The 25,140-nt window shown below is 36.1% G+C and overlaps 3 protein-coding genes across 40 annotated transcripts in view; 1 reads left to right on the top strand and 2 right to left on the bottom strand.

The window, feature by feature from the left end:
* The first annotated feature begins 3,927 nt into the window (after positions 1-3,927).
* Positions 3,928-8,393, top strand: cav4a (caveolin 4a). The gene is made up of 3 exons (XM_084101535.1): positions 3,928-4,334; positions 6,045-6,232; positions 6,626-8,393. The coding sequence occupies exons 1-3, from the start codon at positions 4,116-4,118 to the stop codon at positions 6,774-6,776; spliced, it is 558 nt and encodes a 185-aa protein (XP_083957661.1). The 5' UTR covers positions 3,928-4,115; the 3' UTR covers positions 6,777-8,393.
* nfya (nuclear transcription factor Y, alpha) lies at positions 8,075-15,065 on the bottom strand. 38 transcript variants are annotated; one of them, XM_084101529.1, is made up of 10 exons: positions 14,940-15,065; positions 13,121-13,257; positions 12,832-12,906; positions 11,659-11,805; positions 11,022-11,174; positions 10,793-10,898; positions 10,520-10,668; positions 10,229-10,405; positions 9,968-10,078; positions 8,075-8,737 (listed from the first exon to the last, which is right to left on the bottom strand). In XM_084101529.1, the coding sequence occupies exons 2-10, from the start codon at positions 13,199-13,201 to the stop codon at positions 8,678-8,680; spliced, it is 1,059 nt and encodes a 352-aa protein (XP_083957655.1). In that variant the 5' UTR covers positions 13,202-13,257; positions 14,940-15,065; the 3' UTR covers positions 8,075-8,677. The 38 variants fall into 38 exon arrangements, with proteins under 38 accessions (XP_083957655.1, XP_083957624.1, XP_083957658.1 ...); XM_084101498.1 differs by having other exon boundaries at positions 11,043-11,174; XM_084101532.1 differs by having other exon boundaries at positions 12,835-12,906.
* Positions 15,066-15,693: 628 nt separating this feature from the next.
* The window catches only part of sort1a (sortilin 1a), a 21,818-nt gene continuing 12,371 nt past the window's right edge, over positions 15,694-25,140 (bottom strand). Inside the window, exons 5-20 of the mRNA XM_084101066.1 lie at positions 24,156-24,317; positions 24,004-24,077; positions 22,931-22,980; positions 22,631-22,758; positions 22,066-22,210; positions 21,098-21,253; positions 20,914-21,020; positions 20,280-20,382; positions 19,742-19,913; positions 19,313-19,503; positions 18,966-19,155; positions 18,735-18,851; positions 18,397-18,505; positions 17,871-17,983; positions 17,500-17,620; positions 15,694-17,408 (exon numbers count right to left, since the gene is read on the bottom strand). Of these exons, the coding sequence (XP_083957192.1) occupies positions 17,394-17,408; positions 17,500-17,620; positions 17,871-17,983; positions 18,397-18,505; positions 18,735-18,851; positions 18,966-19,155; positions 19,313-19,503; positions 19,742-19,913; positions 20,280-20,382; positions 20,914-21,020; positions 21,098-21,253; positions 22,066-22,210; positions 22,631-22,758; positions 22,931-22,980; positions 24,004-24,077; positions 24,156-24,317 (1,953 nt within the window). The 3' untranslated portion in view covers positions 15,694-17,393. The remainder of the gene's footprint in view (positions 17,409-17,499; positions 17,621-17,870; positions 17,984-18,396; positions 18,506-18,734; positions 18,852-18,965; positions 19,156-19,312; positions 19,504-19,741; positions 19,914-20,279; positions 20,383-20,913; positions 21,021-21,097; positions 21,254-22,065; positions 22,211-22,630; positions 22,759-22,930; positions 22,981-24,003; positions 24,078-24,155; positions 24,318-25,140) is intronic.

The following is a 25,140-nucleotide window of genomic DNA, read 5'->3' as shown; positions in this document are numbered from 1 at the left end:
GCCCTCATTTATCAAAAGTGCGTACACCAAATTTCCAGCGTACACCTGGCGTACACCCAAAACCACGGTGACTTTGAGATTTATCAATATGGACGTTGGCGTACGGCACGCTCAAATCCTACGCCAGCTCAGGAGGTGGTGTACGCACGTTTTGAGTTAGTGCGGAAATGCGCAGAAAACCAATTCCTAACACCACAAAACGCACTGACAAACTAAAAGATATGACATATTATGACCCACTGTAAAAAAAAACACCAATATATTAATTATAAACTTCAGTGTTTATTTTTGTGCAACATGGAATTCAATGTTTAATTTGTGTGACTTTACCAAAGCATTTGATTTGTAGGCATATGTATTCCTTCAGTTGCGAGCCTGTGCGCTTTACCTGACGTTTCAAGCTTTGTTTATACTTTCGCCTGGCTCCGCAGCGCGAGTCTCCGCAGACTGCGCGCGCACCTCCCCAAACGGACGAGTTAAGCCTTGTTTATACTTTCGCCTGGCTCCGCAGCGCGAGTCTCCGCAGACTGCGCGCGCACCTCCGCAAACGGACGAGGCGTTTATACTTGACGCGCTCGCCGGTGTACTATTCTTTGAAACGATAGGGGGCGACTCAAGTAATTATCCTCTAAACCATCAGGAATCAGCGGTTAGAAGAAGAAGCTATACACACGTGACAATGTTTATTTTAGTACACCGCCACCAATACCACACTACAGAAAGAATCGTGTAAACCCCAGTAGGCTAAACCCTGAGATTATTACTAGTGACAATAAAACAAAATATATGGATATGAGAATGTGTATACATAAATAAATTAACAATCTCTTACATATTTTCTAATTTCACTAAACATTTCATTAAGTTTCGTGAACATTTTTATTAAACATGGACCTTTATGTTCATTAAAAATACTTTTTATGCTATTGTATGCTCATTTTTTAAATGTAAGCAACTCATTTAGACTTGCAAACTGGGTGCCGGTGTGGTGAGAAATTCGAGCTCGGCCAGATTCGGCTCGAAGTCGTTCATCTTCGGATGCGGCGCCGCGCGCGTTGTTACAAAAAATGCCGTGCACACCGCCAGGCGAAATTGGGTCTTGCGAACCCAACGCGCGAGACCGCCCACTCCGCAATGACGTCATTTTTGCCGCGCGCGCCTCGCGATCTTGCGGCTGCGTCGAGTATAAACAAGGCTTTATACTCTATAGGCTACTCGACGCGCTCGCCATCGTACTATTCTTTGAAACAATGGTTAGGCCAGTTTTCTGTTTCATTTAAAAACTGTGGCAGATTGCCTCATATACAACATGTTGAAGAGATAAATTATGCACTGATCAAAATAAAAATGACATTCTTCTTCTTTTAAATAATAATAATAATAATACAAATAATAATAATAACGACATTCTTCTTCTAAATAACAATAAGCGTCATTAATAATAAAAATCATAATAAGAAGAAGAATATTACAAATTGTCATGCAATTATTAATGTGAATATATGGTACTCCACATCACATCATCATCACTATTGTACACCCCAATACATGTGAGGTGATACGAAATTAAATGCTAATTGTTTCAAAACACGTGCTGTAAAATAATGCATTGTGATAGGTAATTTGCTCATCCAAGTTTATCTTCTTTGCCGTCTTCCGTGTGTCCATGGCGTAAAATGAGGGCGTGGGGGAAGCGGAGACTTGAATATATAGGGGCGTGTTATTCTAATGACGATCGTTTTCAGCCGCGGCATTTATCAAAGGCAGGTATTGCGTACACCTGGATTTCAAAGGTACGCACAGCTTCATAAATCAGGCGGTGAGAGGAGTGTAAGCATAATCTTACGCCAACATATACGCCTTTTTCTACGCAAGAATGATAAATGAGGGCCATTCAGTGTGTTGAAAACAAACTATTTACAATAAATGCTGTTCTTTTGAACTTTCTATTCATCTAAGAATCATTAAAAAGTCTATCAGTTTCCACAAAAATATGAAGCAGCACAACTGTTTTTAACATTGTTAATAATAAGAAATGTTTGTTGAGCAGCAACTCATCATATTAGAATGATTTCTGAAGGATCATGTGACACTGAAGACTGGAGTAATGATGCTGAAAATTCAGCTTTGCATCTGAGGAATAAATTACATTTTTAAATATATTATCATGGAAAACAGCTATTTTAAACTGTAAAAATATTTCACAAAATTAGTTTTACTTTTTACTATATTTTTTATCAAATAAATGCAGCCTTAGTGAGCAGAAGAGACTTCTTTCAAAATCATTACAAAAATAAAAAAGCATTTGTGTATTTCTACTCAGTCTCTTATATTCTTGTTCTGCTATTGAACTTCTGTCTCTGTGTTTATGAAAATCTTATGACTTATTCCAAAGTTATAGAACATAGTAAATCTGCCAGAGGACAGCTGTTTCACAGTATTCGTGCAGCAAGTATTTAACCAGATGTTTTAGCTGAATTCTGTGTAGTTCGGTTCAGCTCTATATCATCTGAAAGCATGTTTCATGTAATTATATCTCCATCATTTTTAGGGACATGTTTTTAATTCTAATGGGAGATTTGCATGCAGATTAGACTTAACGGATAAAGCAAACTAAAATGGGGCGGCTGGCAAAATAATGTTTTTGAAAAGCGATGATCCAACCGCACAATCCAAACTGAGCAAAGGTGAACTGGAAAAAATGCTTTATACTGTGAGATTAAACAATGATGGTGATTAATATGAGAGCTTTCCAGAATGAAACACCACGAGGACATCTGACCATGATAGTACAGACAAAACAGACGATGAAACAGGTGACAAATATCACTGAAGAATGAACCTTTGAACTCTTCAGTAAGCAAGCAGCCACCTAGCAACCAAACAGAACACCCTAGCAACCACATACAGTAGCAACACCCTGGCAACCACTCACAACACCCTATCATGGCGAGTTAGCTACAAAAAGATTTCTGTTTTCTCAAAAGTAATACAAATGTATACAAAATCACGAACATGTGGTAATAAACACTGTATGAATTAACGTGAGAGTGAACATTTTCAGATTTCAGATTTATTGTTATGCATTTAGTATTTGCTACAAGATCAGCTGTTGGGTTATAAATAGAAACCAATGATCTGCTAATGGCTTTAACAGTGAAACGCATTTTCCTAAAAGCATAATGTGAAATCTGCAAGAATTTCCCAAAAGCCAACAGAGGGGGTCGCTATTGAGCGTGTGTGTGTGTGTGTGTGTGTGTGTGGGTGTGTGTGAACATTAAATGGCAAAAAGCAGTTTTGCTATTGGATATTGCTAGTTATCTATTCTGTCCATTAAGTTTTTATTAATACTTCGAATCAGTTTTCATTTTAAAACCGTTTTTTAGGTAAAAATTTTAGGTAAAATTTGAAAATGAAAACGAGAATCGTTGTTTTAGTTACTAGCTGAAATTCAGTAAAAAAATATTAATTTCAAGTGACAAAAATGTAATAACCCTGTTCCTTTCCTAAATACTTTAGGTTCTAAATTTTGTGTATATTTTGTTATACAAGAAAATAACATTATTCATATTAATATTTTGGCTGCGTTTTCCTGGAAGAGGAAGCCTTTTCAAATACATATCTGCTAAAAGTTTACTTTGCCAACTTTTAGTATATGGATGGCCCCAAAGCTATCAGACACATACTAAAGGACAAAAAAGTCACATACTCATTCACTAATAATGTCCAAAGAGTTTAATATTATAATCACTGGAGCAAATTTACAAGCGCAATAATCAATGCTTCCGTTTATAAATGTCATTCCGTTCTTGACCCGCAGGTTCTTTAAAGAGCTCTTCTAAGCTTATAACCAGTGGCCTGTATTTGACCAGTCACTAATGGAGTATTTATAGCAGATGTATCAGTGGGGGCTGGCATCTTCCCATTGGGGACTGTTTGGGAATGCCTGCTAGGGCACGGTCACTTTCCTAATATATCCCATATCCCTGTCTCAGCTTCAAGACAGCACTTCGGCTCTCCATTCACAGTGTATATGTGTGAGAGTGTGTGAAACTGTTTATGCATGTTTTGATGCTGTTGATGACCCGCTTTATGACCTTACGACTTTCATATTGATGACGGGCACCATGATGCAGAGTACGGACGCAAGGGAAACTGAGATCGACCTGAGGGATGCAGGGGATGGAGAGGACGACGAGGGACAACAGACGTGGAAGACGCAGCTGGAAACCGTCCTGGAGGAAGAGGAGGAAGAAGATATGATCTCTACACAGAGTGACACCAGGCCTCTGATCAATGAACGGGACCCAAGACAGATAAATGAGTGTCTTAAGGTAATCGCTTCATGTCCGACTACAATATGTCTTTATTGCAGCACTATAGAGTCTATAGAATGTCACTTTTGATGGTGACAGTGACTTTGGAGCTTTGGACCTTCAAGAACCAGGAACATACCGGTAATAGTGCTTGGTGAAATCATGACAAACCACTATTTGTACTAGTGAGTGTTTAGTCTCAAAATCTCCAAGCCATCAAATGATCTTGTTTTCCAGTGCAAACATCTAAACATTCTTAAATCAAGACACATTTACTTGAGAAGCAACATGATTTTAAGACTGAAAATCTGTAAATGAAAAAAATATTGATAAACAAGTCTTAATAAAATAAATTGAGTCAAATTTATTGAGTTTATTCTTAAAACAAGATATGTCAAAGAAAAAAATAATTATGTTTTTTCTTGCTTAATATTGAATGAATTTTCAATAAAAAAGACAAGGTATTAAGTTGCTTGTTTTCAGGAAACATGACTTAATATCTCGAGTCATTCTCCTTCTCAAGTAAATCTTGAATTAAGAATTTTAAGATATTTGTACTGGGAAATACAGAGTTTGATCAATCATATTCCTAAAACCTCTGTATTTAATGACATAGATTAGGTTAAATTAGATTGAATTTACTGAATTTACTCTGGATCCAAAGGAAAGAACATTGTATTGACATTGTAGACAACCACAGCTGGTAGCAGGAGATGGATTAGAAGAACATGTGTGAATATCTTCAATGATGTAGACAATAATAGCAACAACTTCTTGAATGAGCTGACCAGACAAATTACACACTACTTTTAGCTTTAGGGCTACTGTACTATTGTTTATGTTATGAACCATTGCTAATACTAAATTGCAGATTGCAGTATTCAATTTAAAATACTTGAAGAGGTTGAAATACATACCAAATACTGCGTAGTACCACAAACAGATATAGGAAAAGACGAAGAGAAATAAAATATACCCTCAACTCGGAGCTGTAGCTAAGCTAATTTTCACTAACATCAATACCTAACAATGGTAAAAAAAAATTTTTTTTTTTAAATGTAGCTTTTTTTCTTTCTTTTTTTTTTTTTTAGCTCATATTAGGCTAATAGTTCATGTATGTATAGTAAAACAGCTGATTGGCTGTTTTAAATGAAAGGCGGGACTTGATTACTTATCCAGCTTGTCTATCCCTATTCAAGTAGAAGCTGAATTTATATATTTAAATGCAGAATCATATCTAAAATGCCAAATCAAAAATAAATCTTGATTTTTGACTAACGTTACTGTTGTCAGATTCATTGGTGATGTATTTTAGTGAAAGATTAGCATATCCCATATCCAGTGTTAGCTTAGCCAGCTTTGTTTTTCCCTGTTCATGTAGAAGCTAATTGTATTCATACATTTAAATGTATTCATGTCTAAAATGTAAAATCAAATCTAAATCATGATTTATGACTACTGCTGGCAGGTTCATTGGTGAATTAATGTATGCTGGTAAAAGATTAGCGTAGCCAATATTAGTTTAGCCAACTTCTTTCCCTGTTTGTATAAAATGAAGGGCTACTGTATTTGAATGTAGTGTTCATATGGACTAAAATTAATAAAAACATGGTGCACTTTCCAAGATGGCTGTCAGGTGACCCGACTATCATTAAAGCGTCATTTTCAATTTAAGGTAGATGAGGGCGAACAAAAGATGCTACTTTACTGAATTTTCTCTTCTGACAGGTTCGTTTTGAGGATGTGATAGCAGAGCCGGTGTCGGTGCGCAGTGGGGATCGGGTGTGGATCTGGAGTCATGCTCTTTTCGAAGTGTCCAGGGTCTGGTTTTACCGTATCATCACGGCTCTGCTGGCTGTTCCAGTGTCCCTCATTGCTGGGATTCTTTTGGCCGTCCTCAGCTTCGTTCACATATGGTATACGAGCAGATTACATAATGCTTTTAACCCATGACCTTGCCATTGCCATTGCTTGCACAGGAATGTACTTCATGGAACACTGAATATTATGGAAAGCCAACTTTAAAAAATAAATAAATAAATAGGCCTAATAATAAAAAAAAATATATAAAAAAAAAAAAAATATATATATATATATATATATATATATATATTATGATTGCAATTGGTCTTTCATGCTAAAATCTCCAGCATAATTCCCTGCATATAGATATGATAGGCATACTAAACACAATTTTTATAAAGAACTTATTTTTGTTTCCAGGTGTAAGAAGACATTTTAATTAGGCTACTAATTTATTTCAATTAAGAGAAAGAAATCCTAAGCTTTCACTTTTTACTCTGTTTCAGGTTCTTTACGCCATGTGTGCAGGTTGTCTTGATAAACACCGGGTGGTTGCAAACTTTATGGAGCAGCGTTTTAGACATAATCATCCTACCCTTCTTCCAAAGCGTAGCCAAGTGCTGCAGAGGGATTAATGTTGTTCTCTCACGGGAATGAGAAACATTCACTGGAATCGGTTGAATCAAATTCAAATGGGAATTCACATTGAACTTTTGGGCAGATGTGTGGCCATCTGGCTCCTGGTGCATGTCAAGGGGGACCATGCCCAAATGCTAAGCGGGATGAATGTTAACTCACTGCCAAAGACTGACAAGAAAAAGATATTTGGAAATGCATGAAGGTTGCTTATGTATGAATGTATTTTTAAAGGGACAGATCACCCAATAATGAAAATTCTGTCATTTATTCACTGTCATCGTGTTATTCAAACCCCACATGATTGTCTTTCTTCTGTGGAGCTTTTTGTAATTTTTATCACCTTATATGTTCCATGTAAGAAATAAAGTCATACTGGTCGGGAACGACGCGAGAGTGAGTAAATGATGACAGAATATTCATTTTCTGATGAACTAACCCTGTGTGTTTTATACAGACTTCATCAATGTTTTCGTTTTTAGTAATTTCTTAATTTCCTACCAAAGGTGCCATAAAACATGTTTGCAGCTGGTGCGGGTTGAGAAATCCTGCATTTTGGTTCATGATTATGGTTAAACATACGGCTATTAACATCTATTGTGTATTCTGATGACCTGTTTTGCATTGCATTGAGGACACATTGTGTGTTCTTTGAAGTATTCTCAAGGCAAAAGCACTTTCACTTGAAAATATAACCAATTGTTCCCAACGATCCAATTAAATGGCTCACTCTTCATATGCTAATATGAGGCCTCCAAAATAACAGTAAGGGCTGATTCAGTTATATAATGCACTCAGCTTTAAGTGTAAACAATCAATCTGCCATTGTCATTTTAATCTGATTAGCTCCATTCTAGCGCACCCTAGTGTTGGGGAGATCAGATCCATGCACTTCCCATTTTAAAATGCTCCTCAGTTCAAAATGACATTTTAAAGCACATTCAAAATTCTCTAAAGGTCTTAAAGGAATAGTTCACCCCAAAAATGTAAATGTACTCACCTTAATATCATTCTAAACCTGAATGACTTTATTTCCTCTGTGGAACTTAAAAGAATAAAGTGAACATTCATTTTTTAGTGAACTATCCCTTTAACTCCAATAAGATGACTCCAGTAGAGCTCAGGGTACAGATGCATCATGGATCTATAAATAATAGCAATCAAACGGGTGTGTCTGTTACTTAGAAAAGGAAAACACAAGCATGGCTTGACACATACCAAGAGAATGTGTAGATGCTAAAAATAGTCTGACATGTCAGTGTTTCATTGGATGTCTAAAATGTTGCATTTGAGTTTAAAAAGCAGTCTTTGCAACCATGTACAGAAAGTCAACCTTTATTTTCAAACAAGGAAGACATAAGTAGAAAATACAAAGAGATAACAGAAGGTTTTCAATAAAGGGAGATGTTTCAGTGCGGGTGGATGTACAAATGGTTGGGGGGATCAACAAAAAAGCGCAAGTGCATAGAAAATCGTAACATTTCACAGTCTGATCCAGTATAGGCAAAAACCAGTGGCACATCCCATAGAACAAAACTAAAATGCAATTCACATTTTTGTGATTCTTATGTCTTACCATGTTAGTTTTTAATTAAATAAAGAAATAGAGTGGAATGAAATGCCTATACAAATCATGAATACATTTGACCCTATTGAAAAAAGTCTTTCCTCATGAATACAGTAAACACCTTGTACATCGTTTAGCCTTGTGAGATGGTTTAAAAACTCAAAATTCCCAATATCTCCATGTTCTACCTGGCAGTATTGGATAACTAAAACAATTGCTCAGTCTATACGAGAACGGAAATGAAGCATATTATAAACAGGGCTTCAGGGAAGTAAAAAAACATGTGTTGGAATGAAGAGGGTCTCGTTTTTTGTTGAGTATAAAGGACTGACTAAACCGTGGAGGAAAGGGTCGTTTATGCCACCTGAATCATCTGGCCCACTGTGTCCTCTTCAGCTTGATCCTGCTCAGATTTCTGTGAGGAGAAAGGAAGATAAATAAAGATGATGAAAATTTCATCAATATGTGCTATTAGGGGATGACTGGTGTTGAGTGAACTCTTACCTGTTTGAACTGATTGAGAGAATTTTCTGCTAGTGATCAAATTGTCTGATATACAAAATATTAGTGATCGACTCATTTCAAACCATCTATGAGATTTATTCATCAACTAATGAGCCTAAAAATATATTACATTTTATATTGAAGAATTTGTTTATATGCAACCCTTTGCACAATAGAAATTGAATATTTAACATGGGGAAAACTCTTTATCAGCATGTAAAAAAAAATGCACGGCATTACTAACAAAGTATAAATCAAGAACAATGGTTTATTTGCATAAAAAGGGCATATATAATCAAGTAACAAACATAACTGTAATGTAAATGCAAACAAGAGCCCACATACAGCCCGCTGTAAGAAACATAAAATAGCAAAAGCAATAACAAAGCCACAGCTTTGGACAAAGACAGAAGAGCGTTGAAAGGTGCAAGCCAAGCCATACATCACAAATGAAAACAGATCATTTTGAATGACTATTCATACCAGTAAGATGGTAAAAAGGACAAATAAACACAGCTTAATACATCTTAGCATCCAGTGAGTTTTTACAGCATGGAAGGACAAACGGCAGAAATGCAGACAGAACAAAGATGGCAAGGCTGAAGATTTCCCTTTAAAGTAGCAGTTAGACATTTAAGACAAGAAACCTTTAACATTGACAGGGTAAAATGTGCTAATCACCCATGTTTACAGCTGAAGCTTTTTGAAAGAAGCCGTTTCCAATTAGCAGAGCTCAAACATAATATCTTTAGGCTACACACTTAACGTGCAGCTAAATGAAATTATTAAAAAAGCTGCAAGGAAGCACATCAGTTATAAACATGGGAATAAGCTGTACATTGTATTTGCTCAAACTATATACTAGAACATATATACTAAGTATCTTAGTATGCATGTTCAGTTTAACTAGTTGGAAATGCCAGTAAACTCACAGACAGAGACAGTTCGGACATGAATATGTCACAGACGCATGAGGTAGCTCAGGCACAGAGCCGCAGCGTATGGATGATCTAAGTTAAATTAGGTGTATACAGCGAGTTCAGTCTTTCGTGTGGAACACGGGCTGGGATTGGATAGATCACCCCAGAGGCGGGGCAGAGGTGGCTGGCCAATGAGAGCTGAGCTCAAGCCCCTCGCTCACCTTAAGAGCCTGCATGGCCATTTCTTCTTTTTCCTTCGGAGAAAAGAAGCGTCCACCGTCTCCGCGCTTCCTGGCCATGGCGTGACGATGACGGGACTCATGCAGGTATTTCTGGAAGGGAAAACATTGAAGAGGTGGTCAAGGAACAGGATTATTCGCATATATGCAGTCAATCACATTTCAATGAAATATGTATAATGAGTCATATTATCTTTATCACTGCAGATAAAGCATTAGTTATTGCAGTAAAATTATACATACTCTTCTCTCTTTGGGTATTTTGCCCTCAGCCTCTAGTTTGGCACGGGCTTGTCTCCTTTTGAGAATCCGGTGATACTGTTTAGCGTTGACGTACAGAGGTTCCTCCTCCAGCATCTCTGCTCCAGGAAGAGGAATGCGCTGCATTGTGGGAACCGACCCGCCACCCCCTGGGACCATCTGATTCAATTATAAAAACACACACACAAATGTTAGGAAATATGGCCTAAATAGATGATCTGTATAGCAAGAAGTCCCTTTGGGTTATAGATAAAAGTGACCAGAAATACTCACCATGACCATTCCTCCAGCATTGACCATGTTTCCCGCCATGGGAAGAGTGACCGTAACTGTGCCCTGGCCGGTGTTAGTGGTGTTTGTGTTGGATCCAGCTGAGACCAACTGAGCTCCTGCTAAAGATGCAGCTGGAATGGTGATCATTCCTGTACGGAAAAATAAAAAAATGCATTCAATGCACATCGTATGACTAGCTTAACCTAACTTTTAACTGCTTAAAAGTGCATGATGTTTATGGGTTAGTGTTTTGCAGTGGAGTAGCAGTGTTACCCTGCTGCAGGATGGTCCCATCCGCATTAACAGGCTGGTAAACGATGGTCTGTCCTTCAGCGGTTTGAGCCACCTGTTGACCCTGTACAGTGATCTGCTGCTGACCCTGAGAATATACAAAGGATGAGTGTTTATTTAACAGGAACTTGCATATTTAACTGCAAGAGATGCTTCTAGCAGGTGCTCCTTTATGTTTGTTGAAATATGTGTCAAAATGAAGTTAGCAAACCTGGAATATATCGTAGGATACCTGGTTCTGTCCTGCAGTGACTGCAGTTTGTGGCTGTTGAATGATGATTTGTTGGGTCTGTCCCTGCTGACCCTGTAGCTGTAAAGTCTGTCCACCAGGAAGCTGGATCTGACTGGGTTGTACCAACTGAATCTGTGGCAAATTTAGTCATTTCATTACAATTACATCCCCAATATCTTGATGGAACACTATACTGCTGTGGCTCTCAACCTTTTTGACTTAGACTGCATGACTTTTCCAGTTGTTTTTTAATTCTTTACTCACAAGTATATATTTTAGAGCTTATCATAAATGTATATTAAATGCCCATAGAGTTATAAAATTGTATTAATTTACATGTATTTCCAAGTCTAGAAATCACAGTGTTAAAATAAGGCTTCCTCGTTTACCCAGGTTTTCCAAGACCGTGGGAATCCTGGTTCTTCAAAAACAAAAGTTGAATTAAAATAAGAAATATCTTGATTTTCTGTTGTTTTGTCTTATTTTAAATCAATTTAATTGGTTGAGAACCACTGCTATATAGCATTAAGTATTAAAATAACTAGAGAAATTAAATAAGTTGGTAAAAATGGGACATTTTTAACCAGCAACTGCATGTAAAATGAGCTCCACCCACCTGCTGAAGCCCCTGTGTACCAGATACTGGTACTTGCATGATGGTTTGACCTTGTCCTCCTGTCATGGCCTGTACCATTATGGGCTGCCCAGAGGAAGTGATGAGCTGACCCCCACTGACTTGTACCATAAGTGGCTGCCCTTGGACCTTAGAAGAGGATGCATGCAAAAAATAATAATAATTAGTTTTATGTCAACTTTAATATAATTTACCTATGGAAGCCCATTTCTGACAAGAAAAAAAGAGTCAAAATTCTGACGTAAAAAGCCGAAATTATGACTTAAAAGTATTAAAATCATAATTAAAAAAAATTACGTCAGAATTTTGACGGACTTAGAATGTAATAATTGTTACTTTTCAAATCATAATTTCACCTTTTTAATCTTATATTTTCAATTTTTGAAATCATAATCTTTTTTTAATTTCGATTTAGTGTCGTAATTTTCACTATTCAATTCATAATTGACCTTTCATCTCATAAATTAACGATAACGTCATAATTTCGATCTTTTGTAATAATTCTGAGTTTTAAAGTCAATTTCAACTTTTGACGTCATAATTGCAACTTTTTAAGTAATTATTCTTAATCTCATAATTGTGACTTAGTATGTCATAATTTCGACTTTTTATGTCATAATGACTTTTGTCATAATTTTGACTTTTTAGGTTATAATTTTGACTTACCAGAGCATGTTTTTTTTTTTCTTATGTGGCACAAATGGGCTTCCATACATTACAGGCATATGGATATGAAATATTTCAGTTTGTAAAAGCGGTTTCATTATGATATACATTGAGGCAATGCAAAACACAGATGCATGCAACAAAATGCAGTGCATGTAAATGTCCGAAATGCAAAAAGTCAGTGGTGCAGCTGTTCTAAACTTGTTGGAAATTTTATAATGCAGTTTGCAAAACAAAGCATGCTAAAAACTCATGCATGTGGGTGTTCTTTGGACACTGAAATTCTTGTAAATCATAGTGAGTGATAAACTTAAACTGAGACAGATGCAAAAAGCACACAGGTCACAGATATCTGATACCTTAACATTGCATTCGTCATTACAATGCAATACTAGCAAACTGATCTCAGACTCAGATCAGAGGCAATGCGAGTTGAAACGGCATGCATGGGGATTTGGAGACAGCAGAGGGGCTCAGAAAGCCAACCACTACCTGAAGAACCTGCTGGGTTGCAGTCTGGCCTACCTGAGGCTCAGTCTGCAACTGCACCGCAGTCACTGTGCCCTGGGCCAGAGATAAGGGACTGTCACCATACTACATACTGACTAACGTGACTTGCAGATTAGTAAAAACACACACAAAAACGTTCCTTCTATGGTTTTATACCACATTGAGATGCTTTATTACTACATATACTAGTCTTTTTGATGCATTTCGAAGTACAGACTTCACTAGAGTACATCATTACCAGATACTGTCTGTAAGTTTCACACATTACCTGTTGTTGGATCTGTCCACTGTTGGTCTGCACCACTATCTGCTCTCCACTAGTTGTCGTGGCGGTGGTGTACTGCTCCATGTTTGCCGTCTGACTTCTGCGGGTTATGAGAGATGAGATCAAAATGGAACTTAAGTCTGAAAAAAAAAAGCAACAACATGTTGTTGCATTAATCTGATCTCTTATACAACAGCACATGCATCTAATGAAAAAAGCTTAAAAGATCATGCTGAACTGTATTGCTGGTTTACATACATCATTTTAGTCAGTAGTGAGCAGATCCTACATTTATACATGCACGTTTTTCCCCAAAAAACAATTGGAAATTAAAAAAAGTATTTTTGTAATTTCTGTAATTAAATTAATTCCCTGTATTGTTACCTTTGCATGTTTATAGTTTACTGGACTTATTTAAGTATTTTGATTTTAGACTTGTAGCACAATGGTTTTCTTTTAAGTACTTTGGTGTACCATATAAGTATAAATGGTACAGAAATAGTATCAAGGTGTATATCAAAGTAATACCATTTGATACCAAAACTGTATCATGGTACAAACACACATACAAAGTACATTTAAAAATATATTTTAAAGATAGAAACACTTTTATGGTCCTCTTTTCCTCTCCCTGAGAAATACGAAACATGCATAAAAAAAAACAAGAAAACCCTAGATATTATAATTTTCTGTAAGAACCATTTTTGTTGCGATTATTATAGTGATATTCATCTCTCAATATCATTTCGTTTTGCTTTGAGTCCTGAAGTTTTTGCATGCTTAAAAAAAAAAAAAAAATCAATAAGAAAAAATCTGTAAAGGATTGGGACACCATTTTCTGTTAAAGAAAAACATGTCATATTTTTAAATTTGATATTATGTCTTCATACTTTTTAAACTGAGAAGCAAAAGAAAATAAATCTGCTATAATCAGATTTTATCCTGCATATGAAATATATGCAAATCTTTTCCTATTTACATGATTGAAATATAAATGCTATGCTGAATGACATTACAAGCATATTGTTGTTGACCTTGCTTGTAGATTTACTACAGTAATATAAATCAAATATAGGAAACGGCGAGAAAATAGTTTTCTATTACTAAAAGTACAAAGAAGAACACTGTGTTTGGGTTTCGCTGCTAGTTTCTATTACCATTAAATGTATCTGCTGTTCTTCAGTTTCACCCGTCGAGTCTTTGTATCGTCACTGACGCTTTTGTTGTGTTGCAACATGCATGTTTCTCACAAACGAAACTCTTTCTACTTTAAACAGCACATTTTAAATAAGACTTGTCAATATTGCAGTGTTTATATGGTGTTAATAAAAATATGGTGGCTTATTTCTCTTTGTCTAACATTACTGGCGCTGCGTTAGCACATCGATCTCCGTGTCTCACGCACTAGCGTGTATTTTTTAGCAGACCAATGATTAAAGCCAAACAAATACTAAGACTTAATAACCCTCTTTTGGTTGATTAAAACCAATACTTCAACATACTGGCTCCAATCGACATTTTAGACCCTGCGAAAGTCAGGAAAATATACAACAAAGACTGGCCTAAAACTGGGCCTATATGAGACGCCAGCGCTGCTTAACGGAAGAAACAACTGAATTAAACCACATCTCGAAATTGTTTATCGTTTTAACAACATAATTAGAGACATACACGTGCATGCCGTCCACTGAGTGGACCTTGACATACACAATCCACACTATTCCTGTTTATAATGATTTTAGTCATTTGGTTGGTCCGTCACACACCAATCCCCAGCTAACCGACCGAGTCCCGTCCCCTCCCAGCAGCCGCGCTCACTCACCGTCCTCGCCGCCGCCCGATGCACCTCTGATTGGCTCCGATAGCGGCGCCTGGAGCCCAATCACACGACGCGTCTCGCTTAGGAGCCAAAATGGCGCACTAGGCAAAAAACCGCGATGAAGCTCAAACGCCCCTCCTACAAGTCAAAGACCACGCCCCCTCGCAACCCCTGCATATCTCTGACAGATGAAGAGCTGTGCGAAAGAACAGTCATTAGAAATGAATACAGAAATAATAAACAATACGAATAACATTAACACTGCGGATAGTAAATTAATAAATAAATACATACATGTAAGAATACAGCTAGCACATAAAAATAAACATAAAAATAGCCTACATAAAAAAAAAAATTACAGAAATGAATACAAAAAAATATGTGAATTCACGACTATTTTTGATATTTTAGATTTTATTAGATTATCTTTTGAATTTCTAAATTGATTGAATCAATGATCCATTAGAATAAAGCTTACTAACTTTATCAGCTTTAGTCCAACATGTATTGTTTTTTTTCATGTTTTTTCATTTTGCTTTTCCTCTCTCTGCCATTATAAAACCACACTGAGGCAAACTTTCATATGCTAGTGTTATGTATTTCTCAATAATCATTCTGTTTCAAGTCTTTATTTTATTATGCTCACATAAAATATATAGGAAAAATATTACAGAATTGTGGTGTTCTTTGTTAATTTTAAATATTTTTCATGTGATGTTATTCATTAAACTGAGAAGAAAAGGAAAATTTGCACATCTGTTTACAATCAAATTTTATTCTGCACATAAAATATATGCAGCTTTCGTTCTATTTACACAACTGAAAATACAAATGCTGTGCTGAATGACATTAGCCAACTGCTGTTTATTGACCTTGTATGTTTCTCAGTACAATGCAAAGAAGGAAACATTAGGCTACAGGGTGTACAATATCCAACTTTAAGGATGTTTATGTACCCTTGCACAAGAAAAAAAAAAGCTGTTTTACTACAAGAGACACAAAACACATTTAAAGTCTTTGTGAATTCAGTTCACCTTGGTGCATCAGGGTCAATTAACCCATTTGGTTCAAGTCAATAAGCTCGGACTTCAAAAAGATTTATTTTTATTGTTCTTGGCAGTCACATTTAATGGTACAGCATTTTACACTTTTGACTTAAGAAAAGCCATATTCATCTCAAACTTGAGGACATGCAAACCCATCAATGAAATGTGTGGTCCACTGTCACCTATAACCCCTGAGGTATCTATTTTATTACCTGTGCAAAGAAAAATCTTAATCAGCTTACTGACTACAAATTAGCTTATTAATGAGTTGACAGTCAATAAAGTCCAAAAATATACATTTTCATATTTGATTAGGCTGCTAATTAGATGCAGTTAATATTGTCGACATCCCAATGAAGGATGAGTTGCTGTTCTGAATTTTTTTTAATGTCATAGATAACATATAACATTTAGTCTTGTTATTGAATATATAACTATTGCTGAATTAGCAACAAGGAATCAGACTATTATGTTTAAAGCACTTATTGTTTCTCTATGACACTTGTATTAAGTATGTATATATTAAGATGATTGAAAACCACGCAATGTGCCATTTCTCAAAAAAACATTTGCATCAAATGACACTGTACCAAACAGAGAATAGCAATGGTAATACTGAAACGAAAGAATTTATAATTATTCGTGCATAGAAGATATGCAAAGTGCAAAGTATATCTAAGCACACAGCAATGGTAGGGAGCCAGATAGATGGCAAAGAGAGATTTGATTTATAGAATGACTAAAGTTTGGCTAAACTAATTTCTCAAAGATCCAAACTGTAATCTCCATGGTGTTAGTATAATGAAGTCTAAAAAACAAGTCTCAATGTATGTCTATGGTCTAAATATTACCTTTAAACACTTTCATCTAAATTTGCTCACACAATAACTCTGGAATTAACGAGCAGGCTATTTTCCGAAGATACTTCTATTTTTACACTGGATAAAAAAAAAAAAAAACAGACTTCTTCAAGGAGACTTCAAATACACAAAATAAAGAACAAAGCTGAAAATCCTTTGGTGAAGTTAAATACCTGATGCAGGAAACCAGCAATGAAAAATAAGCACTTACATAAGTCTGTTGTATGTGTGTCAACTCACATAAATTTGAAATATATGGCAACAAAATCAAATCCTCTCTCTTTCAGCAATGGATCAGAAAGCTCTATTGGGAGAAGCTTTTGGGAAAATGGATGTTTTCTCTGTTCCTGTCCTTGTAGTCAAATCTTGCTGGTCTGAACGTTGAATATTTGTCCCCAACTAGCCAAAAACAAATTGATTAGGCAGAATGTGTGTCATTATCCGATAGGTGCTGGAACGCAGATACACACACACTGAGGGTCGTGGGAAGGGTAGGCATTGTGGTTTTTCTCTTAGAATTTGATACAGTTTTATGATGATCCATGTGTCTGTCACTCTAGAAGGTCCTAGAGATGTCAAAAATAGAATGACAGGATTAATTCAATGACTTTGTTGAAATGAAATATTGTGTCTTTAGCAGCGAGGTGAAGATTGTACCTCATCTGAATCATCATGATAGTGCGTCTTGCCAACCTCCAGTGTGTCCAGGTCATCCACACCATCGATACCGTTAGCTTCAGCGTGCTGCTGTAATACAGAGTACCTGTGCACCAGGAACCTACCGAACACAGAAAAAAGGGGCTGTGACACAGATACTGCATATATGAACAAAATGGTAAATGCTGCTCAAGAAATCAAAAATAAATGAAGACTTTGCTCATTTGTACTGCGCGATACAACATTCATTTAATAATAGCAACACAAAAAACAGCAATTAATTCAATAATAATACAAAATAAAATTTACTTAAAGTTAAGAATTAAAAAACTTCTGCTGTGTGTGATGTTTAGGGAAATGGGGGCACAAACCTTCCTCCACAGACATATTTTTTGATGAAAATAACCCCAGCAACGGCACTGATCAATAGAACAGCGATGACCACAGCGATTATAGGAGCTGAATTGAATGAATGTTCCTCTGTCTGAGAAATGCATAATGGGAAAGATTTTTTTGTGCTGTTTTTCAAACAAGCATAACAAAATTCTCAGTTTCATTGTGTGTGTATATATATATATCAGTATATATCAGTATATATCAGTAAATCAGTATATTAGAATGATTTCTAAAGGATCATGTGACACTGAAGATTGAAGTAATGATGCTGAAAATTCATCTTTGCATCACAGGAATAAATTACATAATAACAATAAAAATAATAACATTAAAATAAAGAAACAATTATTTAAAAAAAAATCACAAATATGTTTTTACTATATTTCTGATCAAACAAATGCAAACAAATTTGAGACTTCTTTCAAACTACATATACATGCACATGCATATGTATATGTAGGTATAATTGGCATTAAATAGTTAATAAAAATACAAACCTACCGGTAGCTCTGACCTCAGCAAGTTACTGACGCATTTCTTACTCAGATCGATCTCTTTTCGTTCTGGAATTATTCCTCCTTCACAGTGGTCCCCGGGAATTTTCCGATAACTAGTCATAGAAAGTTAACACTTTGGGATATGTTTTTACTAAACAGCATTTAAATAATTCTTTGACAAAAACATTCACTGATATGCAAAAATGAAAATGCGAATCAGTTCAGTCAATCAGGTTCGCACATTAGATAGGACAGCAATATATATAAAGAAAAAAAAAACGTACACCTGCTGAATACTTTAATAGTAACTCCAGTGAATTTGGAAATAAAGAGATTTGTTACCCGCTGGTCTGAAGCTGCTCTTTGCGTCCGTGCAGGCAGAACTCCAGTGAATGGCCAATAAGGTCAGGCTGCTCCACACACACAGAGCTGTTTTCCGCATGGTAGAACCCAAAGTCACTGCAGGAAAAGAACAACAAGGATTGGAATCACAGACTGAATGTACGGCATGAATGGTATAAATGACTCACATTGTACTTTGAGTGTATTTGATAAGTTTGTATGTGTTTGTACCACTGAAAGTCAGTTAGGGTGCAGGAACATGTTGTGGGCTCCTTGGTCACCGTGTAATCCCGGCCGTTCCAACAGACTGAGTCCTTTCTCAACCGTAAGAATCTTTCCTTGTATCCCAGTATGCATCCGTCAGCGGGGTCGCTATTATTGCTTGAGTGAGCAAGCCACTCAATATAGTCATTATCCTGGCCTGCAGGATGAGTATTTGGTCATTTCAGGGCAATGTGTACACATTTGAAGATCTTCTGAATGCTAACTGAAGTATGCATCATAATGGTAAAAGATGGGATTCTGTATATTTGTATAGTAGTTTCTAAAATGCTTTTTAGAAATATTAGGCCACTCACAGTCTCTAGAGAGCAACAGCCTGAAGTCGACAGTGACAGAAACCCAGTACTGATTCAGGACGGTTTCTCTGTAACCCCACAGGCTGACGTTCATGGAGCGGGCACCAGGTTCTGATGCCAGGCCAGTGAAGTAGATTGGGTCGTCGGTGAAATTATACACATGCCAACACTGACCTTCATCAGTGGAAAATCTAGTGAAAAAATGTAAAAGAATAAAAATCAGTTTGGGATCGGTAAGATTTTTTAAATATTTTTGAAAGAAGTCTCTTCTGCTCACCAAGGCTGCATTTATTTGATTTAAATCAATAACATTATAAACTATTTTCCAGACAAATTTATATTAATTTGTTATAATATTCCCTTTGAGTCATTTATCTCACATACTGAGATCAAATCACTGTAAACATACAGTAATGATAGAAAGCTCACTTGATCTGTGATATGGGATGTGAGGGGTTGTGCTCCACTGCTACCAGCAGTCCTCCTGAATCCAGTATGGCGTAGTGATGGGGGCCTTTTAATGCCTGAAACCACGTGTAACCCCCGTCATCCGACACGTACACGTCTGGAGAAAGCACAGAAACTGCACCTCCCACACTCCCTGATGAAAGAGCAGATGGAAAAGAGACGTGAGTCAGAGAAATGCAGCGTGACAGTGAGTTAAAACAGTAAAAGAATAATAAAATATATGTAGAATTAATTATGACTTATTTACTTTAGTTCTGCAATTGGAGAAATTAAACATGATGGGGTTTGGGTGATTAGGTATACTAGAATCACATTTGTTTTGTTGTACAAGCCAGTGGCCAAAGCATACAAAAAAACAAAAACAAAAATGAAAAACTCTTATTAGTCACATAGCTGAGGGTGGTGGAAATGGATATGCGAAAGGTTTAGACTGAATGTGAGTCAGTGTTAGTTCTGCCTTGTGGAAAGACATGTGTTGGTGAATGTGGGCAGTAATCACCATGTGCCAGGATGAGTCCCACAGCATTGAGCTCGGAGAGGGGTTGCATGGGAACGTTCAGCTTCATAGAGATGCTGTAGGATGCGTGAATATGCAGACTACACTGCAGAAGACAGAGAAGCATTTGATATTAACACAAAATCACACACACTGCAATTTGAGTGCTTATTCTCGAACCAAAGTTTTGCACGATTTGAATATTAAGTTAAAATCATTAGAAGAGGCAACTTTAAACAAGCTTAAATTATTGCGGTTTCACAATGCCAAGTGTTTTAGCTCAGAGAAAGCTCTTAGAAATTCACTATTTAAGCTCTTAGAAAGACCATAACAACAATAATAATGACTCTGATGCAACAAACGTTGAACAGACCAAATATTTGCTAGTTTTGTGCTTTTGTCCTTAATGTTTACACAAAACAAACGCAATACGTCGGTCTGTATTTATCGGCACATGACCAAGACTTTTAATAGCGGCATGAACATATTACATTGCAAATGTCCTTGGAGTAACTGCCTGGCTCAAGGACATAATTATAATTGCTTACTAGTATTGCAAAACAGAAACCAGTTTACTGGCTTTACATGTTCTTCATGATTTATGTCTAATATAAAGTTCAGATTGTGTGGCTCTCACTTTGTCTGGGTGCTCGGTTGTGGAGTCACACACTCCGTTCCAGGGCTTCTGCAGAGGTCGCCACCCTCCACCTTGATTGAATGTGATCACTGTCTGTACAGAGCCATCTGAAGAGGAAAGATACACATCAGCAAATATGAGATTTATATAAATACATTATTAATGATTACAGTCACAGCCTTACCCACGGCGAGCACACTGGTCAAATATACGCCCCTCAGAGAGGTGATGTTGGTGAAGTCAGTGTCTCCGCCCGTAGTGGTATACAAATGGCGTTCCAGAGACTTGGAAAACACTGTACCTCGGTCATCAGACACATATATGGTACCAACACCTGAGTCTGATGGAGTAAAAAACAATTGTTAGTTGTTCTGATGTAATGGTTACAAAAATCACACATTCAAATAACGGACCCTTTTCAGATTTCCGAGGTTCTCAGAAGCGGAAGTTGTCATGGGTAAACTTTTATAGTGGTGAATGGGAGATGACAGCAAATATAATTTTAGTATTTGCATTTGCTCCCACGACTTTCCAAAAGATCAACAAAAATATAGAGACATTGATTACAGCTGTCAGAAGAGAGAAAGATGTGAAATTTGCCGTCACTCCCTCAGCCATTGTATTAGAAACATCCTTAATTCCTTTTTTTTGTGTCATTTAGCGCTATAAATGTGTTGATAACTTTGATAACTGTGGAAACGCATCATCATAGTCTGTGAAAAGGGTCCATATTTGCTAGAAAATATGAAATTATATGAAATTATTTCATACTTTTTTCATATTTTCTCATTTTTAAGGTTTACTTAAAAACATATGCAAAATCCAAACCAGTGTTGTCATTGTTAACTAAAACTAAAATAATGTTGAATTTGTAAAAAAATAAATATATAAATATATATATATATATATATATATTAAAGAAAAAATTTGATTAAAAAAAACTAACTGAAATATATCAGATAAAGTTGAAGCACTAAAACTACCAAAACTAAAACTGAAATGAAAAATAATCTAAATATTAATAAATACTATAATAACATTCATCTAAACCTCAAGTCTAAGTAACATGATCCATAAATTGATATTGCAAAGCAACATTATTATTTAATATATTGGAGATTTATTTTGCTGAACAATAATCATTTGCTTCACCTCCAGGTTCATCTACGTGCATGAAGACCATATCGTCGTTTGCGGCTAGAATGGAGTAGAACTGTTCATGTCCAACGGTGGGAAGCTGGGCCATGTCCCACGACTCCCCCTGATCTACGGAGACATGAATCATGCGTGTGGAACCCTGCAAAAGAAAAGATGTTTTTTTGACATCTGTATGTGATTTCAACCTCAACACTACAGCTCTGGTCAAAAATCTAATCAGATGCCTTGCTATATCCTGCCTACATAGACAGCTCTAATACATTTCAAAATATATTAAAATAGAAAACAGGTATATTAAATTGTAATAATATTTCATAATATTACTGTTTTTACTGTATTTTTCATCAAATAAATGCAACATTGGTGAGCAGAAGAGACTTCCTTTACAAACATAAGATCTTACCAGACCCAAATTTTTTAACAGTAGTGTATATGTAGTGATTTTGGTCAAAAGGAAGCATTTTTGATATCTAAAAATGTTATCTAAGTGGGCAGCACACAAGATTTTGTAACATAATTATACATGACATAATTTATTTACGATTTTAAGGGAGCTCACCGAGTCAGTCATGACTGAGGCAAAAACGAAGCGTCCACCCAAGCCGAAGGAATAAATCCTCCTTCCAATAGTTTTAAATGTCCTGCCATAGTCTAATGATTTTCTCAATTCCAACGTTCCCCGGTCACCTGAGAGAGCGAGAGAGAGAGAGAGAGAGAGAGAGAGAGAGAGAGAGAGAGAGAGAGAGAGAGAGAGAGAGAGAGAGATTCAAAAATATGACTTAATGAGAAACAATAAGCGGGAAGCATCTATCCATTTGCAGCATTATTAAAATGATGGGGCCATAACAAAGTCACTCACTGCAGGATCCATTGGGATTTGTAGTTAAGAAAATGGTGTCATCAATTCCCCTGAAATGTCAAGCAAACAGATACAATCAGAAATTTCCATCCATCCATGCCGAATTCACTACTGCAAGCAAAAGCTAAGGACATTCCTATAAAGCACTGCTACTTCAAATCTAACCAAAGGCCTCAGTTTCTTCAGTGTAAGAAATCCATTGAGACCAGGACCATATTTATGAGGGATAGGATTGTAAACCTCAAAGGAATAGTTCATGCAAAATGAAAATTGCTTTATAATGCATTTTATGGTGCTTTGGGTAATGAAAACAAAACCTCAAACATTCTGGCTAAGGGATTTAGTTTTTGACTGAAAAAGTACATAATTCTGGGCCATTTAAAAACCATACGTTCCATGAAAAAAGCTCTAATCTGATACGAAGATAAATAGACAGAATGAAATATGTTCTTGTGTGAGAATCCTAACCTCAAACCAATGCATACATTACAAAAATGTAATTGCTATAGATTTTGCTTCCCTCGACAATCAAGAGAAATGAACTGTTATTAAAACAATTAAATCTAAATTAGCTCTAGGCAGCGAAACCACATCAAATCGTTACATCAGAACCTTTCAGCACTTGGACACACAATGACCAATCATAATGGAGAACAAAAAATACTTTTTAGACGAATTGCACACACAAGATCTTTCTCAAAGCTGTGTGCTCTAACATGACTGTTTAGCTCTGTACTATTTATGGCGGTCAGGATCGATGCACAGCTTTTCATCAAATGGAAGCAAAGTTGTATTTACAAGTACTCAGGTTACAGGGTTCATGACATTAAATCTTGGAGATATATTAATGAGTTTATTTTGAGACACTTAGCAGCAGCAAAACAAGCTAAGCATTAGCACATCTTTTTATCACCCAGTTATATTAAATTTCACATTTACCTGCCACTAAATATCACATAAAAGCAAACTTTGGTCCTTCAAATGGTGTGCCAGACATTTTCAGTAGTCAAAATTCTGACTACAATGGACTATTGTTACTGATTCATTTATGCACTGCTTGTTTACAGTCATACCATTTCACAAGACAAACAGTCTCATGGATCTTCCTCCAACTGCCCCCGAAGTCCTCGGACAGCCATAAGTCATACTGAATCAAGAAGAAAACAGCGTTAGTACATGTTCTTCTGCACAAAACCGAAAGGAAATGTCTAATCAGAGGTCTTACATTGACGCTGTAGACCATGAGTATGTTGCTGTCTCTGGGGTTGTATGTGATCTGCATTAATGGATGGAAGGGAAGCTCAGAGGTCACAAAGCTGTTGCCGAAATCAACTGAACGGAAAATTTTGGTGACTCTCCCCTCGGTTAGATCGCCTGTGAGGATCACCTGTGGGATAGATCATGATCCTATTCAGTAATTAATAATAAATAAATAAAAACACATCAGTGATCTTTGAACTTATTGTTCAATTATTATAGAAATTATTGAAGGAATGCTACTTTTTTTTAATCGTACATGTCTATCAGAGATAATCATTTCAATGCATTTGTAAGTAAGCTCAATAAATACACTTATAATGGAAAGAGAAACATTTAAAACCAAAAACATGAAGCTTGAAGTTTTTAAAAAAGTCTCTTATGCTCACCAAGGCTTCATTTATTTGATCAAAAACACAGTAAAAACAGCATAAATGTGAAATATTATTATAATTCAAAATAGCTGTTTCTATTTAAATATATTTTAAAATGCAATTTATTCCTGTGATGGAAAAGCTGAATTACTCCAGTCTTCAGTGTCACATGATCCTTCAGAAATCATTCAAACATGCTGATTTGGTCCTCAATAAATATTTCATACTATTATCAATGTTGAAAACAGTTCAAAAGAACAGTATTTATTTGAAATAGAATTTTTTTTTTTACATTGTAAATTTCTTTACTGCCATTTTTGCATAATAAAAGCATTAAAAAAAGCATTTCATTTAAAAAAAAAAGAAAAAAAAAAGACCCTAAACTTTTGAATGGTAGTGTATGTTTTGTAAGCTCGTCCTTTTGAGGTGGCACAACTTTCCCCCTGTATGAACTTGTTTTCTTGTATTCAAGTCAAAATTTCACAGCACACCACAGCGTCTATGGACATTACATTGAAAATAACCAGTAATATTCCTTTCAGAACAGTTCAATATTACAGCAGAGAAGGTAAATATTCA

This window comes from Abramis brama (assembly GCF_963993115.1).
Source record: "Abramis brama genome assembly, chromosome: 23".
NCBI classification, from domain to species: Eukaryota; Metazoa; Chordata; class Actinopteri; order Cypriniformes; family Leuciscidae; genus Abramis; species Abramis brama.
Note: the sequence above shows the minus strand (reverse complement) of the source record. Positions and strands in the feature narration are given on the sequence as shown.